Raw genomic sequence first — 18,268 nt, forward strand, 5'->3', positions numbered from 1 at the left:
CTCCTGTGTTTACTACTCGCCTAATCTGCTTATTTAGACATGATACGAAACTGCAGCATCCAAAAACAGCCGGTGGAAGGAGCTTAGCCTAAGCAGGCTGATTAACTTAATGACCCAGAAGGATGGGATGGCCCTGCCTGGAGCAGGGGGGGGGGAGCGAGAGAGAGAGAGAGAGAGAGAGAGAGAGAGAGAGAGAGCACCAATGGAGAGCTCCTCTCTGCATGCAGCATGGGGTAAAGAAGTGGCAGCACTGAGCAGAGAGAGGTGGTCTATGGCTTAGTCTTGGAGCATCTGCCCTGCATTGAAAAGCTCCCTGGCTCAATTTCCAGGTATCTCCTGGCAGCACTGCTGGAACAGAAATAATTTGTTACAGGGACCCTTGTGTGGTTGCCACTAAGCAGACTCAGGCTACCAATGGGGCTTAGCCTGCTAATCATAATGCTCAAACAGGCCAATAGGAATGAAGTAGCTCTTTCAAGTCACCTGGTCCAAAGGGCTATCTTATAGGTCTCTCTGTGTGAGAGAGAACAAGAGAGACCTAGGGAAGCTGGACGAGAGACACACGCTCTCCCAATCACCTTCCAGCTGTTTAATTTCCAAGGCAACACTTTAGCCCAAGCGTACATGACCAAGCGGGATATAGGGGCACTGTAGGTTAAACCACTGAGCCTAAGGCTTGCCGATCAGAAGGTCGGCGGTTTGAATCCCTGCGATGGGGTGAGCTCCCGTTGCTCAGTCCCAGTTTCTGCCAACCTAGCAGTTCGAAAGCACGTCAAAGTGCAAGTAGATAAATAGGTACCGTTCCAGCGGGAAGGTAAATGGTGTTTCTGTGCGCTGCTCTAGTTTCCAGAAGCGGCTTTGTCATGCTGGCCACGTGACCTGGAAGCTATACGCCGGCTCCCTTGGCCAATAATGCAAGATGAGCGCCGCAACCCCAGAGTCAGTCATGACTGGACCTAATGGTCAGGGGTCCCTTTATCTTTACATGACCAAGCAGACATGGCTAGGGCTATATACCTAACAAAGAAACTGGTTTGATCATTTCAGTAGTCTCCTTTTCTATTCATAAGATTCTTACTCTTATTCTTATTTACATCCTGCCCTTTTCCCTTGACGGGAAAAAAATCACAGGTTTGGAGAGGACCCCCCCAAAATCGATTCAGTCCATCTCAAACCTACAGTGGTACCTCGGAAGTCAAATGGAATCCGTTCCGGAAGTCTGTCCGACTTCCAAAACGTTCGGAAACCAAGACGCGGCTTCCGATTGCCTGCAGGAAGCTCCTGCAGCCAATCGGAAGCTGCAGAAGCCGCGTCGGATGTTCGGGTTCCAAAGAACGTTAGCAAACCGGAACACTCACTTCCAGGTTTGCAGCGTTTGGGAGCCAAAACGTTAGACTTGTAAGGTGTTTGGGATCCAAGGTACGACTGTATTACGATAGCAAGTTGAGAGAGGGAGGGAGGGAGGGAGAGAGGAACATAGTCCTGCCTACAAGTTGCTCATGAAACAGAAATGGGGTTGGTCTAGATGACACCTGGGGTGCCTTCCAACTCTGCACTCCTATGAGAAAGGGCACAGAGAGCCCATCCAGAGAGACTTTGGAAAGGGCTGCTGCCTGAGTACCCAACCTTCCCTCCCACCCACTCTTCCTTTCCGTCTTCTCGCCCCTGCAGTTCGGTCAGTGCCCAAACCAAGAATGGTGCCACACCTCTCTATTTAGCTTGCCAGGAGGGCCACCTGGAAATCATCCAGTACTTGGTCAAGGACTGCGGAGCGGACCCTCACCTACGCGCCAACGACGGGATGACCCCTCTCCACGCCGCCGCCCAGATGGGCCACAACACCGTCATCGTCTGGCTGGTGAGGGCTGCTCGGGGCTGCAGCGAAGGCTGGGTGTGAGGGGGATCAGAACTCGGGGCCCAGTAAGGCTGCCCAAGCAACATTCAAGTGGTCACCTAAAAGCAAATTGCATTTGTTTGCGTTTGTATCTCAATCCTCTCCCGTGGCGCTTGCTGCAATGGAGCTTCTAAGCCTGTTTTATTTCAGGGGGGGGGGCTTTTTATCCTGCCATCTCTCCCCCCCCCGATTCCGTTAAAAAAAAATTGGGGGAAAATGTTCAACATAAAATATAATAAGAATGAAACTAGTCTACAGAAAAAGAATAGTGAAAAAAGCAAGCAAGGCGGGGGGGGGGGAGAGACCTATAAGACACTTTACCATATTTATATAATATATATCCTGCCATTTATCTCTCATTCCTCAGATGAGCTTCACGGATATCAGCCTCTCCGAGCAAGACGACGACGGTGCTACCGCCATGCACTTCGCTGCCAGCCGAGGCCACGCCAAAGTTCTCAGCTGGCTGCTTTTGCACGGAGGGGAGATCACCACGGATCACTGGGGCGGGACCCCCTTGCACGACGCGGCTGAAAATGGGGAGCTGGAGGTGAGTCCACAACCGGTCGGCCTCGCAAGTGTCTTGTAGGGAGGGACGGGACGGGACGCAAAGCAATTTGATGGCCAGGAAGAGAAATAGGAAGAGCTGCTGTGCAGTTGCTGTGTGGACTGTAGGGGCAGAGAATAGGGTCTGTCCTATCCCATAAGTGCATGGAATTTATCCGGGGTTGCTTCTCAGGCCACATTTGCAGTATGCATTTGAAACATTTATAATACCTCTTGCAACAACCCCAAAGAATCCTGGGAGCTGTAGTTTATTATGGGTTCTGAGAGTTGTTAGGAGGCGTCTCCTGTTTCCCTCCTTGCGCTACAGTTCCCAGAGTTCCCTGTCAAAAGAGATTGATCGTTAAAGCGCTCTGGGAATTGTAGGTCGCTGAAGGGGGGTATGGGGCTCTCCTAACAGCTCTCAGCCCTTACCAAACCAAAGCTCTCAGGATTTTTTGGGTGAAGAAATGACTGCTTAAATTAGCAGCATAATGCTTCAAATTGGATGCTCTGAGTGGGGCCTCAGTTCAGCCAGAAGTCCCTCGTACAGCCATAAACTCACGAAACATTGTTAGCTGCTCGCTATCTCCCTGCCTTGACGTGCAGAAACCATGTCCGTGAAACAAGGCTAAGTCTGGCCTACCTTGCAGAGTTGTTGGAAAGATTTCTGAATAATGTATGTGAAATGCATAATTATGGCACTTTTCTTTAAAAAAAGCTTTAATGGCAAAAACAGCTGATGAGTACTGATCAAGCCCAAGCAAGGCTATGGAGAAACTAGAGGGAGATATCAACATGCTGGGGTGGGGGGCCGCGTTCATGAGGTTTGCAGAAGTACAGGGTTTTTAAAAATATAAAACGACAAAACCTCTTAGAATCATAGAATTGTAGTGTTGGATGGGACCCTGAGGATCATCTAGTCCAACCCCCTGCAATGCAGGAATATGCAACTGTCCCAAACAGAGATTGAACCTGCAACCTTGGCAATATCAGCACCACGCTCTAACCAACTGAGCTATTGGTGTAAGAGGTTCTTCTTTGCCTTAAGAGGGCAAACCACCCCAAGACACATAGACTTGCTAGGTCTAAATACAGCTTATACAAGAGGCAACGTGGCTAAGTGGCTGGAACCCTAAACAGGTGGACTATAGGGAGGTTCACCTGGTTCAGTATTGTCCACACTGACTGGCAGCAGAGCTCTCTCCAGAGCTCCAGGCAGTAGCCTCTCTAAGCCCTATCTGGAGATGCAGCTGGGGATTGAACCTGGGACCTTCTGCATGCAAAGCAGGTGCCCTACCGCTCAGCTTGCAGCCGTTCCTGAGGATGAGTGCACCTGCTTAGAGGTGAGGAAGACACGCTGCAACATTTCGTTGCAGACACCAAAGCAAGAAGAATAGAGTTGTCCTTTATAGAAACAGGACTCTGTGAGGCCGGGGCAGTGAGCTGGAGATATATGGGTGCTTGACTGGGCCCCAGAATGCTGGGTAGGGATATGCAAGTCTCCCTGTATCTCCAGGTAAAATTGAAGGGACCCCAAGAGTCATCTAGTCCAACTCCCTACAATGCATAAAAGGGAACAGGCATCCAGTTTTGGAGGTTTGCTGCAAAAGGAGGTAGCACTGGGCTAGAACAAATGATTCTCAGGCGTGCCATAGCTTGAGAATAAGGCAGCCTTGTTCCTTTCGAGCCTTGATGTGGTCCTTCCTCCTGTGGGCTGACTGCCTTTCTCTTCTCCTCTCAGTGCTGTCAAATCCTCGTTGTGAACGGCGTAAACTTGGGCATCCGCGACCAGGACGACTACACGGCGGCCGACCTTGCAGACTACAACGGGCACCTGCATTGCGCCAAGTACCTGCGCACGGTGGAGAACATGGTGAGCATCATGTCATGCGGGCGGCTGGCTTGCTTTGATGGGGAAGAGTGAGACCAGAGAGAAAAGGAAGAGGCAGTGATGATAAGGGCCATTGAGAGAGATTATTCAAGGAACAGTTAACTGGCTCTCTGTCCGTAACTCCCCAATCACACACAATGGGAGGCAGTAAAAAGGGGTCCAAGCTGGAAGAAAGAAGCTCTGAATTAACACTGTAGGGGACCTGAGGTGCCAAGTACTTACTGTGTAGTCAAGTCATCATGGAAGGACCTTTGCTAGACGGAAGGACATTGCTGGATCACAGAGCATTAAAAATCCCCCCATCACACTGAACAGGAGGCAATAAATAGGGTCTAAGTTGCAAGGAGGAAGCTACCACTTAACATTGCATGGGACCTAAGGTTTCTAAGCTCTTCCTGTGCAATCATCATGGAAGAATCTTCACCAGAGGGAAGGATACTGCTGGATTATGTTAAGTGTGGAACCCACGTTTCAGCTTTGCTCCTTATTTCCGTAAAACAGCACCCAAGCAACGCTAAAGGGATTTAGTGTGGAAGGAGCCGGGGAAAGGGACAGTTAACTCTGGGATGTAGCTGACTTTGGAGGGGAATAATAGTTTAAAAAAGAAGGATGCCACCTGTTGAACTCTATTAGTCAGATTGTGTGTGTGTGTGTGGCTATGGGGGAATGGGTTTTTTCTTCGGATGCTGAAGGTTTTCAAAAGTTCCTGATGGGTAGATGTGTCACCAGACCCTGGTGTATTCAGCGCAGATGTGGAGCTGTTTTTAGGGCCAGTTTAGGCAACACTTGATTCCATATTTCTTTTCACGAGTTGCAGCTGGCTGTGTGAATGGGCTCTCTTGGCATGGCAAGGGATGAACATGGAACAACGACATGTTTAAACAGGGATTGCTGTTTCACCCGTTAATTTCTTTATTTCATTTTTTTTTTTACATTTATATCCTACCTTTCTTCCAAGGAGCTCAAGGCATTGCACAGAGTTCTTTTTTCTTTTTGAAGTGGCTTGTGTTTTATCTTCATAACAACCCTGCGAGGTGGGGTAGTCTATTTAGTCCAAGGTCACCCAGTAAGCTTCATGACTGAGTGGGGATTTGAACCCTGGTCTTCCAACTGCTGACCCAGGGGTCAGCAAACTTTTTCAGCAGGGGGACAGTCAACTGTCCCTCAGACCTTGTGGAGGGCCAGACTATATTGGGGGGGGGGGGGAATGGATGAATTCCTATGCCCCACAAATAACCCAGAGATGCATTTTAAATAAAAGGACACATTCTACTCATGTAAAAACATGCTGATTCACGGACCGTCCATGGGCCAGATTTAGAAGGTGATTGGGCCAGATCCGGCCCCTGGGCCTTAGTTTGCCTACCCATTCTCTAACCACTACTGCATGTTGCCAACTTGAATAAAATATTCAATAGCGTTGCCCCATTTAGTTGATCACATGACGCTGTACACGCATACCATTTGAATGACAATGCCCGTCAACTTGGAGAGGGGCAGCACCCTCAAATATTTTAGGGGGGGGGGCAAAACTTGCACTCCTCTGATACGGACTCTGCCAGCCAAGTTTACACCAGATCATCGTTCTGCCTTTCTGGGCCATTTTGTGTGTGTGTGTGTGTTGCATGGGGGTGTCTTCTGGTGCATGGAACATCCCTCCCTCCCCACAGGCTCTCCCTTCCTACAGCTGCACTCTCACAACTCCCCTGCCTCCCCATTGGGAGGACAAAAATATTTCTCGAGCTGGCGGAGGAGGCCAATGGGAGGTTGGCAGCTGGTGTGTTACCCAGGGCAGCCAGGCTAATGATGCCAAGCAGGGCTCACAGAAGGGCTGCTGTCACTCAGCAGCCCCCCTGGGGACTCATCCAGCGCTGTTGTGTTATGCTTTCCTTCGTGCCAAGAAGGTCGGACCTCTGGGTTGGGCCGCACAAGAGCCGAGCAAGGGGACCAGGGGCTTTCCCGGGATCATGGGCAACGTAAGCAAGGGGGGGGTCCTGGTGTGTGTGTGTGTGTGTGCCTGTTGTGGGATGTGTCAAGGAGTCTCCAGGGCAAGTGTTAGCCTGGAGCGTAGCATCTGGAAAAGATGTGATGCAGAATTATAGCCTGGAGGAAAACCTGTGAGTGGGGTAGGGGAGCCGGCCTGCCTAAATCAAGGGGCCTCTTGAAACACCCTCCAGGAATCCCCACTTGATGCCACCTCCCTCTCCCCCCTCCCACTTTCGAAAGCCACTTTTCCATGTTGGCTTTAACCCCCTAATCCCCAGCTGAAGCCATCCTTCTGTTCTCCAAAATTTGCCTCGGCGTCAGCTCTCAAGGCTTTTGGTCTTGGCTTCTTATTTTTATCATCACCATCTTTGTGGTGATGCCTGCCTTTTCACTGTCAGGGACTGTTGCAAGTGAGTCAGTGTGGTGTAGTGGTTAGAGGGTCAGGCTAGGAACTGGGCAGACCAGGGTTCAAATCCCCACTCATCCATGAAGAAGACCGACCTCACAGGGTTGTTGCGAGAATAAAAATGAGGAGAAGAACTGTGTACACCACCTTGAGAGAAGGTGGGATATAAACGCAATAAGATGAATAAGTAAATTGGGGAAATTTCAACTTTGTGTTGCTGTATAAAAATCGTTTTTTCTTGGGATTCTTACCCATGATTTGCCAGGGAAGGCCTCTCCAATTTGGCAAGAGTTGGCCTGTCCCCTGTCTGGGCCAGGGAGGACCCTGAAATCAGGGGCAGAGCCCCCTGCTTTGCACGCAGACACAGGGAGGGTAGACTAGTGGTTAGAGCAATAGAGTAGAACCTGGGAGAGACCAGGGTTCAAAACCTCAACTCGGCCACAAAGCTCACAGAGCAACCTTGGGCCAGTCACTGCCTCTCAGACTAACCTACCCTGCAGGGTTGTTGCAAGGAACAAATGAGGATGGGGAGAACAACGCACCCCCCCTAGACTTCCTTGCAGGACAGAAGATGGGGATAGAAGGGCAACCACCCAATCAGCCAGGCGGACCCATTTTCGAGGAGGGGGCCACCTGAGCATGGCCTGGTGCGGAGTGGCCCCTTTCTCTGAGCTTCCTATTCACCTTTTAACTGACACTTCTGGCCTGTGGCTTGCAGAGCGTGGAGCACAGGGTCCTTTCGCGGGATCCTTCAACGGACCTGGAGTTCAAGCAGCCAGACTCTGGGATGTCGTCGCCCAACACCACCATGTCTGCCCCGCAGGCCCACTTTGACCTCGGGTCCCCCAGCAGCACCCTCTCCAATTACGACTCCTGCAACTCCAGCCAGTCTAGCACCGGGGAGAAAAGGAACAGTCAAGGCTGCAGTAAGTATCCCTTACACACATGGGTGTGGGTGTATGTGTTGGGGTCTGTTTGCCCTTCCCCACTTGCCATCTGTTGCAAAGTTGCTCTTGGGAAGAAGTGGGAGGTGGTGCCAGGGGTGGGGGGAGTTAATTCATAGCACCATCTAATTGCAGAGTTTGATCTATTTGTTTTTTATTCATCAAACTTCCACGCCGCCTTTCATCTAAAGAGCTCAGGGTGGTTCGCAGAATAAAATGAAAGATGAAACACAAGTAAACGATCAAACCGAAATCACGAAGCAATAACCCCCGTGTCTCACAGACATATTTAAAAGGTTGTAGAATATTAATCCACCAAAGGCCTGGTTGAAGAGGAACGTATTTGCCTGGCGCCTAAAATATATATACAGTAATGAAGGCGCCAGTCAAACTTCCCTGGGGAGAGCATTCTACAAACAGGGAGCCACTACAGAAAAGGGACCTGGAGGATCATCTATTCCAATGTAGGAATCTCAACTAGATCCTATCTGACAGATGAGCATCCAACCTCTGCTCTTCTTTCTCTGTTTTTAAATTTTAGATTAGTTTTCTTTGATCTTATTTCACCACGAAAAAGCTTCAACAAAATCTTATGACAAAAGGTGGGGGGAAAACCCAACCTCCACTTAAAAACCTCCAATGAATCGTAGAATCGTAGAGTTGGGTGGGACTCCAAGGGTCATCCAAACCCACTCCTGCAATACAGGGATCACAGCTAAAGAATCCCTGGCAGACGGCCGTTCAACTTTTGTTTAAAAACCTCCCAATGGAGGGGAATCTGCCTCCTTCGAAGGGAGTCTGTTCCACTGTTGAATGCCTCTTACAGTCAGAAAGTTATTCCAAAGGTTTAGTTGGAATCTCCTTTCCTGTCATTTGAATCCACCGATTCTGATTCTTCCCTGTGGAGCAGCAGCAGAAAACAAGCTTTCTCCATCTTCCGTGTGACGGCTCTTTAGATATTTAGTCTTCTCTTCTCTAGGTGAAACATCCCCAACTCCCTCAGCCTGTCCCCATAAGGCTCAGTTTCCCCAGACCTTTTTATCATCTTGGCCACACATACACACCAGGGCCAAGGGAAGAGTGCCACCTTGTGGCACAGATTAGTGCTTCATTGCCAGCCTACTAGAGAACGTTACCAGCTCACAGCTGCAAGCAATGCCCGCATTTCCAAAAACAGCTATGGTTTCTTTTGAAAATAATTTCAAATAAGGACATTGCGAAGAGTTAGTTGGTCCTCCCTTTTAAAGCCCCACAGGCTCAGGGTGAGCCTAAGCAATCTTGCACTAATTGCACCTGCTGGGGAGGGTTCTTGCCTTCAGGCTTTGTAGGCTTCCTGGATATTTCTGTTTGGACACTGTAGAAAACTGCAGGGATGCTGGAGTTAGGTGGACCCAACAGGGCTCGTCTTGTGCTCCCATATGTTGTGCACCCATTTTTGGAGACCTCTGCTACAAAATGTGGAGAAGTGCAAATTTCCGAGGATATTTCAAAGGACTGCAAATGTCAAAGGGTATTTTCAAAGGCTGTTTTTTGCAAATTTCAAAGAATATTTCAGTCTGTGCTCTCTCTCTCTCTCTCTCTCTCTCTCTCTCTCTCTCTTTCTCTCTCCTCCGACTCCTTGTTCCAGGAGTTCCCGGTACGACAATCACAGATATGCAAACCTACATGGACATGCTGAACCCTGACCTTGCCCCCGGGCACAGCAAGAAGGGGGGTGAGGCCTCCCCACCCCCACCTCCAAACTTCCCGGCGCCTCCCCCGCCCCCCGACACCAAGGTGCTCCCTCCTCCTCCTGGCTACCCGGCGCCAAACCCCCCAGAGGTTCAGCACACGGCCGAGATCTATGTGCAGGCGAAGAACAATCTCCGCCATGTGGAGAGCGAAGCCCTCAAGAGGGAGGTAAGGCCCAGGATGCCGCAGGACCCTTTTGAGAAATGCTAAACTTTGTGCCGGAAGCTGTCTTGGCTTTCTCTTGCAGTTTCTTGGTGCTGTGGAGGAGATCCCAAACTCACCTTGAGTAGGTGGGAAGCCCAGCAGCGACATAAAGGGTGCATAGGATTCCTCCGGGGTCATGGTTTTCAAACATAGGAAGCCACCTCAGTCACCCTGCTATAAACCTGGGACCCTCCAGATATTTTGAACCACAGCTGGAGGGCACCAGGTTGACGAAGGCTGCTGTAGGTGTCTATAGAGCAGTGGGTCCCAAAGCTGGCGGTGGGATTACTTAGGGGGGCACTAACAGGCAAGGGGGGCACAGAAGGTGTAAATGACTTTGGGAAGCTGGTATCACCAGATCAAGTTCATCAGTGTTGTTGACTTAATTAAACTACATAGTTTTAATTGGATCTTAAATAAATGGTTACTGTTTTTAAATGTTATTGCACTGTTACATTGGGTTCTGCAAACGATGATTCTGAATGATGCTTTTTTAATATATTAGGGCAAGGGGCAATGGGGATGAGTTTATGTTGGCCCAATAAGGTTTTGCAACTACTGTTTTGCAGTGCTTTATTATGTTTTTGTATATACCGTATTTCTCAAATATAAGGCACACTTTCTGCCTGTGATGCTGTACCAATTTTACCAGTCTGTGAGCCCAGTTCGTAGGACGGACCACTACATTTAAAGCATCGCAAACCAGCTCAGGACCAGGATCCGTAAAGGACTTTCTGTTTCTGAACGCCTTAGCACTTGGGACGTCAGGGGAGGCCTTGCCGCATTTCCCATCAGACCTGCATGTACTAGGCAGAGACCCTTCCCCACCTTAGTTCCCAGACGATCTGGCTGACTCTTCCTTAGGGGAAAATGTTGGTCGTTGCAGCAGGCCCATGGCTTGGCCAGCATTCCACTGTTCTCTTCTCCCCACTTTGCAAAGGGATTTCTGTCTGCTCTGCTGGTTGGATGATGAGCGCTGCTCTGCTTTTCCTCCATGGGATGTTTTTGCTAATCTTAACCGTCTGGGACTCCAGGGATGGGACTGGCTGGCCTAAGTAATACTTGAGTTGACTCCAGCTCCCTACAGAAACAACATCTCCTATAGCAGGCATCCCCAAACTACGGCCCGGGGGCCGGATGCGGCCCAATTGGCCTCCCAATCCGGCCCGCGAAAGGTCTGGGGATCGGCATGGTCATTATGCACTTTTTAAAAAATTTCCCAGCGAGAGCCATTTTACCCCCCTGCGTCGCCTCTTCTTCGCCGCCAGGAGCCTGCGCCTGTCCTGAGCGCAGCAGCAGCGCCAAGGAAGGGAAGCATGGCACGGGCTCCTCCTGGGCGCCGCCTGTGGCTGCTCCTCCTCCTAGTGGCGCAGCGTCTCTCTCCTTCTCCGAGGACTCCGCGCCGCACCTCCTTCTCCTTTCCCCCGTGCTGGGTTCCGCTCAGTCGAGCTTCACCCACCAGCGCGCGCACAGCTCTTGCTGGTCCCGCGGTGTGTGCGCTGATGGCGAAGCTTGACTGAGCGGAACCCAGGGCTGGGGAAAGAAAAAGGAGACGCGGTGCGGAGTCCTCGAAGAAGAAGAGAGACGCAGCGCAGCTTCTCAGCCCGGAGGAGAAACCTTCCCTCCTCCGCAGCTCGCTTTAAAGCAGCGAAGCTGGGCAGGAGCCGGGCTGCTCGTTCCTCCCCACCCCTTTGCTGCCTCCCCCAACTGCGGCTCCTGTGCCTGCGCTTGCGAGAGGCAGCAGCAGGACAGGAGCCTTTTCGGGCTTGCAAGAGCAGGCAGAGGAGCCCAGGGGGTGCCCAGGAAGGCGGTGGGAAAAAGCGGCGCTGCGCCTTTAAGAGGCTCTGAACGGAGCTCCTGGCTCGCCCCTCCTGCCTCCGCTTGGCTGCTTCCGCTCGCTCGGCTGCTTCAGTCAGCTCCTCAGCCCCAGAGCCGAGTCCAAAAGGCAGCTCCACTGACTTTTCTCCTCCTGGCTCCGCAGCCCTGGGCAGCAACTGACAAAGGAGACCTGCCTAATCTGCCCTAGGACCCCAAAATATCAATCTCCCGCTTTTTGTGTGTTTTTTCATCCCGGTGTTTATCTCATTCATCTCTTAAGGCAGCTGGGTCTCCCCCCTCTCTCACTGCCAGGCTAAGAGCTCAGTTACTTTGCAGTAAGTTCAACGGGAATCAGGTAGGGCTGCCCATGAAACGTGGCTAAAGCCATTTGTCTCTTCCAATGTTTTTTATGATGATGAAATTCAGTTTAAAACTTTCAGATACAAAGTTCCCCCTTCCCCTCTCCAGACGCCAAAGACCAGTACAGTTAGAGTTTTTTGCCATCTGTTTTTAGAGCAATACTGTATTATAAAGAATTAATGGTGTCACTTTGGACTGCTTTGAATGAATGTGGCAGCATCTCCCTCCCTGACCCCACACCCCCAGTCTTCGCTCAGTGAAGGCAGCATCTCCCTCCTTGACCCCACACCCGAGGGAGAGGTGTGCCCGTGGGGGGCTGAGCCGCCTCTTAACAACTCTGGAAAATGGAGTCTCTGTCCCTCCGGACTCTCTCTCTCTGCTGCCCACCCTGAGAGAAACATGGGGTGGGGTGGGGCGCAGCAGGGGTCCTTGCGCCAAAAAAAATATATAGTCCGGCCCAGCACAGGGTCTGGGGGCGGTGGACCGGCCCCCGGCTGAAAAAGTTTGGGGACCCCTGTCCTATAGGCACCTCAGCAGGGCTCCTGGAGCTCTCTAAGGTGCTGAATGCTCTCTGCTTAACTGGGACATTGACTGCCTCCCCTGAGAACCTCGTGACCCCAGAAATGGACACAGTCTCAGGTTGTGGTATGACTCTGCACCTTGGCACAGTGGCCTCCTTGCTCTGAAATCTCCCCAACTTGTGGGTGCTCTCAGAACCCTCAAAACTTCATCCTTTGATCGGAAAGATCTTTGTGAGCCTCTAGCTCAGGCATCCCCAAACTGAGGCCCTCAAGATGTTTTGGCCTACAACTCCCATGACCCCTAGCTAACAGGACCAGTGGTCGGGGAAGATGGGAATTGTAGTCCAAAACATCTGGAAGGCCGAAGTTTGGGGATGCCTGCTCTAGCTCCAAGTATGGAGGGTTGAGACTCTTCTCAATGCTGAGCTTTCCCTAGGGTTACTGGGCAAATGTCTTCCTCTGTTCCTTCCTCCCTTCACACAGACTTTGCTTTCTTGGCTCGTTGCCACCGGAAAGAGTTTCCCATTGGTCCTTGCTGTGTCTCCCATGCTGAGTCAATGCTTTGCTTTCTAAGTATCCCTTCCTTCCAAGTCCAATTGAGGGAGATGCATCAGGGGTGTGTGGGTGTGTGACATGAGACGGGGCCTTCTCTGTGGTGGCCCCACAGCTTTGAACATAAGAACAATCCTGCTGGTTCAGGCCAATGGCCCTTCCACTCTAGTACAGTGGTACCTCAGGTTAATAACTTAATTCGTTCTGGAGGTCCATTCTTAACCTGAAACTGTTCTTAACCTGAGGTACCACTTTAGCTAATGGGGCCTCCCACTGCTGCCGCGCAGCCGCCGCTTGATTTCTGTTCTCACCCTGAAGCAAAGTTCTTAACCCGAGGTACTATTTCTGGGTTAGCGGAGTCTGTAACCTGAAGCGTCTGTAACCTGAGGTACCACTGTATCCTGTTCTCACAGTGGGCAGCCAGATGCTTTCAGGTAACCAGCAAGCAGGATCCAAGCACAAAAACACTCCCTCCTGTGGTTTCCAGCTACTGGTGTTCAGAAGCATTGCTCTCCTGGAATGAATTCCTGGAACTGACTCTGCTGGCAGCATGGCACCAGGTTAAGGCCTACTGTATCCGTTTGCCTGTGCTTTTCTTCTGGGTTGCCAGCATTAGTGTCTCTTGTTGTAAGGTCTGTTCCTCAAGATGATCTTAAGGCTGATCTCCAGTTGGTTTTAGGTACGTTTTATCTGCTCCGTCTGACTTGGGCTTTTTTGTTTTAGGTGTTTGTATTTTAACTGATTTGTAACATCCTCTGAAATCATACCTGAAAGACCACCTCATTCCCTACAGTCTTTCCCAGGTGTTAAGGCAAACAGAGAGGTTCCTCTTGGTGGTTCCACCTCCCTCAGATGTTCAAGGGGTGGTGGCAGTGGCCCAGCAGAGGGTCTTCTCTGTGGCAGCCCCTAAAGTGTGGAACTCCACACACACACATTGGTGTTCCTGGCCCCTTCACTACACAGCTTCTGGCAAATGCTGAATATGCACCCTGACCTGTGTGTGACATATTCCATTCTTATGAATGGAATATGTTTCAACTGTTTTTAATTCTGAATATTCATGGATTATAGAATCATATAATTGTAGAGTTGGTAGGGGTGCCAAGGGTCATCTCTTCCAACCCCTTGCAATGCAGGAATCACAGCTAAAGAATCCTTGACAGATGGGATTCTTTTGAAAACCTCCCATGAAGGATAACCCACCACCTTCTGAGGGAGTCTGTTCTTCTGGGCAGCTCTCACTGTCAGAAACTTCTTCCCAATGTCTACTCGGAATCTCCTTTCTTGCCATTTGAATCTGTTGGTTTGGGTCTTCACCTCTGGAGCCGCAGAAAACTAGCTGGCTCCACCTTCCACATGACAGCCCTTCGGATATTTGAATAGTCACGATATTTTAAGTAGTTGTGACCCACCTCAGGGTGAAGGGTAGGTAATAAAACGATGATAGAGATTGTGGGTGGGGTGAAAGTATACGTAATAATTAAATAAACTTTCCAAAGCTCATAGGAATCATAGGATTGTAGAGTTGGAAGGGACCTCGAGGGCCATCTAGTCCAACCCCCTGCAATGCAGGAATCTCAGCTAAAGCATCCATGACAGGTGGCCATCCAACATCTGCTTAAAAACCTCCAAGGAAGGAGAGTCCACAACCTCCCACCTCCCACTGTTGAACAGCTGTTACTGCCAGAAAGTTCTTCCTGATGTTTAGTCCTAATCTCTCTTCTTGTAACTTAAAGCCTATTGGTTCAAGTCCTACCCTCACAGGGCAGCTTCGACCTTCTATCTGCAGATAGAACACCCCACGCCTGCCTGACACAATCCTGTCCTTTCCCATTCCTCTCTCTTGTCTTGGGATTGTGGTGGAGTGCAAGCGGTCTTGGTCCCCGCTTCTTGCCTGTCTATGATGTGAAGCGACAGAGGGGCTGTCAGGAACAATAGCTGGCTTGTTGGCCCCACTCCTCCTGGCTGACTCACCACAACAGGCTGCAGTTAGGAAAAATTGATGGCTCCATTTGTAATTTGGTTAATTGCACCGGCCCTTTCATTCCCCCTTAGCCCTGGTTTGGGGCTCAGGAATGCAGTTCGGTTTGCAGACTCAGCAGCTTGCAAGGGGCCTGGCTGCTGCTGTGACTTTTAGACCCACAACCAGGTCACTTTCTGGCAGACTGAGGGACAGGGGAAGGCTTTAAAAAATAAAATAAAGGGAAATAAATGGTTCATTGAGCCCCTTGAGGTCTCTTGCTGGCTGCTGAAGGATTTGGAAGGCTGGCTCCTGAGTGGCAAGTGACTGAATGCAGGGATAGGGGAAGAATTGAGCCATGATGGGTGTCCCTTGGCGCATGGAGTCTCTGAGATCAGCGGCTATGTCTGGAAGGCACAATAAGCAGAACACTCTGCACTGTAGAATGCTGGATCCCCAGATATTCATGCCAAGCCTGGTCAATTAAGAAAGTTGTTGACAACTGAGATTTAGAGCAGACCCAGTGGAATGAAGGGACCTAAGTTAATCATGTCCATGAATTTCAGTGGGTCTGTTTCCCTCTCCAAGGGTGACCCCATGTAGAAAGCGTTGCAGCAGTCTAGGCTAGATGAGAGCCATGCATGTGTAACTGAGGCACTTCCCCCCAAACGGGGACACAGCTGGTGGATGTTGCCATGTGAGGACCTCTGGCTGCCAAATAGTTGGCAGGTGTAATGCACATATCCCAAATCAGATACCCGTACAAGGGTTGAGCGAGCCCAACCCATAAAACTATGTGCAATTTGAACACTGTGACAAGTAAAGCTGCACTCTGAGACCTACATAATTTCCGCACATGTTAATATTTTCCTCTGGTTTTGCGTCATGTATCCTGCTGCTTTGCACAATTTATTCCGTGCTGCTGCTGCTGGTTATGGGAAGGGAAGCCAGCAATGGCTCCCATATCACTGGAATATCTGATTCTTCCTCTTCTCTGCCTGCTAAGATTTCAACAAGCAGATTTTTATTGTGAGAGGGCTCAAAACTTGCTACTTAAAATGGAACCTAAAGTTCAAAGAAAACCACATTTTCTTTGCCCCACATTCTACACTTTCCCCGTGCAGCATACAGGCTTTATGATACTGGTAAAGTTTTGCACTAACTCCCACAATCTAGGTAATAAGGACAGGGGGATCCAGCATCTTGGTTTAAAAAAAATTATGCAAAAGGACTAGATGAACTGAAATTTACAGAAATCCTTTTTTCACAATCACACAAATTCTTTAATGCTGGCCTGTGTTAAAGCAGGCATCCCCAAACTTCGGCCCTCCAGATGTTTTGGACTGCAATTCCCATCATCCCTGACCACTGATCCTGTTAGCTAGGGATCATGGGAGTTGTAGGCCAAAACATCTGGAGGGCCAGAGTTTGGGGATGCCTGTGTTAAAGGTTGGACAGATATGTCTCAGGCCTTTGTCCGCTTCATTTATTTATTCACGAACCCAACTCATTCTTTTTCCACACCAATCTGCTTATACACTGGTACCTCTGGTTACAAACTTAATTCGTTCCAGAGGTCCGTTCTTAACTTGAAACCATTCTTAACCTGAGGTACCACTTTACCTAATGGGGCTTCCCACTGCCGCCATGCCGCCGGCGCGCGATCCTGAGGTAAAGTTCTTAACCCGAGGTATTACTTCAAGGTTAGCGGAGTCTGTAACCTGAAGTGTTTGTAAACCAAGGTGTTTGTAACCCGAGGTACCACTGTATTTATTTTTTAAGGAAAGCATGAAAACGTGCTTTAATAGTTTACCTTAAAATATGGATTTGTGTGTGTGTTTTAACCTAACCTATGCATTTCAGTGTGTTTTTGAACCAAGAACTATCCTGCAAAATTTGGAGCAGTGCAAAAAGTGAAGGGCAGCCTGCATTTCAAGCCATGTGCTGGTCATGGAGCTGCAAATGTGGTCAGCTCACTTTAAAACACGGACCATATAAAGTCCTCAAGCATTTGTTGTGTTTGTTTTGGTGGTGGGCTGTGGGCACCCCTGAAATATTAATATTAATAATAATAATTTTATTATTAATACACCACCCTTCCAGCTGGCTTTCCCCAGCCACTCTGGACAGCCTCCAGCACATATAAAAACATAACAAGATGTCAAACCTTAACAACAACAACAACAACAACAACTTATTTATACCCTCCCATCTGGCTGGGTTTCCCCAGCCACTCCGGGTAGCTTCCAGCAAAATATTAAAATACAATAATTCATCAAATATTTAAAAAACTTTCCTAAACAGGACAGCCTTCATGTCTTCTAAAAAATAGTTGTTTATCTGTTTGACATCTGATGGGACAGTGTTCCACAGGGCGGGCACCACTACCAAGAAGGCCCTCTGCCTGGTTCCCTGTAACCTCACTTCTCATAATGAGGGAGCTGCCAGAAGGCCCTCAGCGCTGGACCTCAGTGTCCGGGCTGAATGATGGGGGTGGAGACGTTACTTCAGGTATACTGGGCCGAGGCCATTTAGGGCTTTAAAGGTCAGCACCAACACTTTGAATTGTGCTCGGAAATGTACTCCGCAGGGAGGGCGCCATTGCCAAGAAGGCCCTCTCCCTGGGTAAGTAACTGCTGAAACACAGCAAGAGGGGCTGTGTGTTTCTCTGATGCCTGCAGAAACACTGATGCAAAAGGAAACAGGCCCCCGGTTTGAAAACAGACATTTGCTTTCTTACAGCCTCATTGCGTAGCTACAAGATTCAAGGTGTGCTTTTGTCAGTGGTGCTGTGGGTTAAACCACAGAGCCTAGGGCTTGCCGATCAGAAGGTCATCAGTTTGAATCCCTGCAACAGGGTGAGCTCCCGTTGCTCGGCCGCTGCTCCTGCCAACCTAGCAGTTCGAAAGCATGTCAAAGACAAGTAGATAAATATCCCTTACCTCTCTCGCCCCGATCTGGCCACAGTGATCCATGCGACTGTCACCTCCAGGCTTGATTATTGTAACTCGCTCTACGCGGGGCTGCCCTTAAAATTGACCCAGAAACTCCAGCGGGTGCAGAATGCCGCGGCGAGGCTCCTTACAGGGTCCCGGCCGCGGGATCACATTCATCCAGTGCTTTACCAGCTGCACTGGCTCCCGGTGGAGTACAGGATCAGGTTTAAGGTGCTGGTTTTGACCTTTAAAGCCCTATGTGACTTGGGACCCTCGTACCTACAGGACCGCCTCTCCTGGTATGCCCCGCGGAGGACCTTAAGGTCCACAAACAATAATATTCTGGAGATCCCGAGTCATAAGATGGCTAGATTGGCCTCTACTAGAGCCAGGGCCTTTTCAGTACTGGCCCCAACCTGGTGGAACGCTCTTTCCCAGGAGACCAGGGCCCTGCGGGATTTGTCATCTTTCCGCAGGGCCTGCAAAACAGAGCTGTTCTGCCTGGCCTTTGGGTTAGAC

The 18,268-nt window shown here is 49.9% G+C and overlaps 1 protein-coding gene across 1 annotated transcript in view; it reads left to right on the top strand.

Moving 5' to 3' along the window:
* Positions 1 to 18,268, top strand: part of ESPN (espin) — a 105,295-nt gene that overhangs the window by 32,317 nt on the left and 54,710 nt on the right. Inside the window, exons 3-9 of the mRNA XM_060276128.1 lie at positions 1,672 to 1,858; positions 2,262 to 2,444; positions 4,182 to 4,313; positions 7,442 to 7,611; positions 7,861 to 7,866; positions 8,735 to 8,760; positions 9,295 to 9,566. Of these exons, the coding sequence (XP_060132111.1) occupies positions 1,672 to 1,858; positions 2,262 to 2,444; positions 4,182 to 4,313; positions 7,442 to 7,611; positions 7,861 to 7,866; positions 8,735 to 8,760; positions 9,295 to 9,566 (976 nt within the window). The remainder of the gene's footprint in view (positions 1 to 1,671; positions 1,859 to 2,261; positions 2,445 to 4,181; positions 4,314 to 7,441; positions 7,612 to 7,860; positions 7,867 to 8,734; positions 8,761 to 9,294; positions 9,567 to 18,268) is intronic.

Source organism: Zootoca vivipara, chromosome 6, assembly GCF_963506605.1.
Source record: "Zootoca vivipara chromosome 6, rZooViv1.1, whole genome shotgun sequence".
NCBI lineage: Eukaryota > Metazoa > Chordata > Lepidosauria > Squamata > Lacertidae > Zootoca > Zootoca vivipara.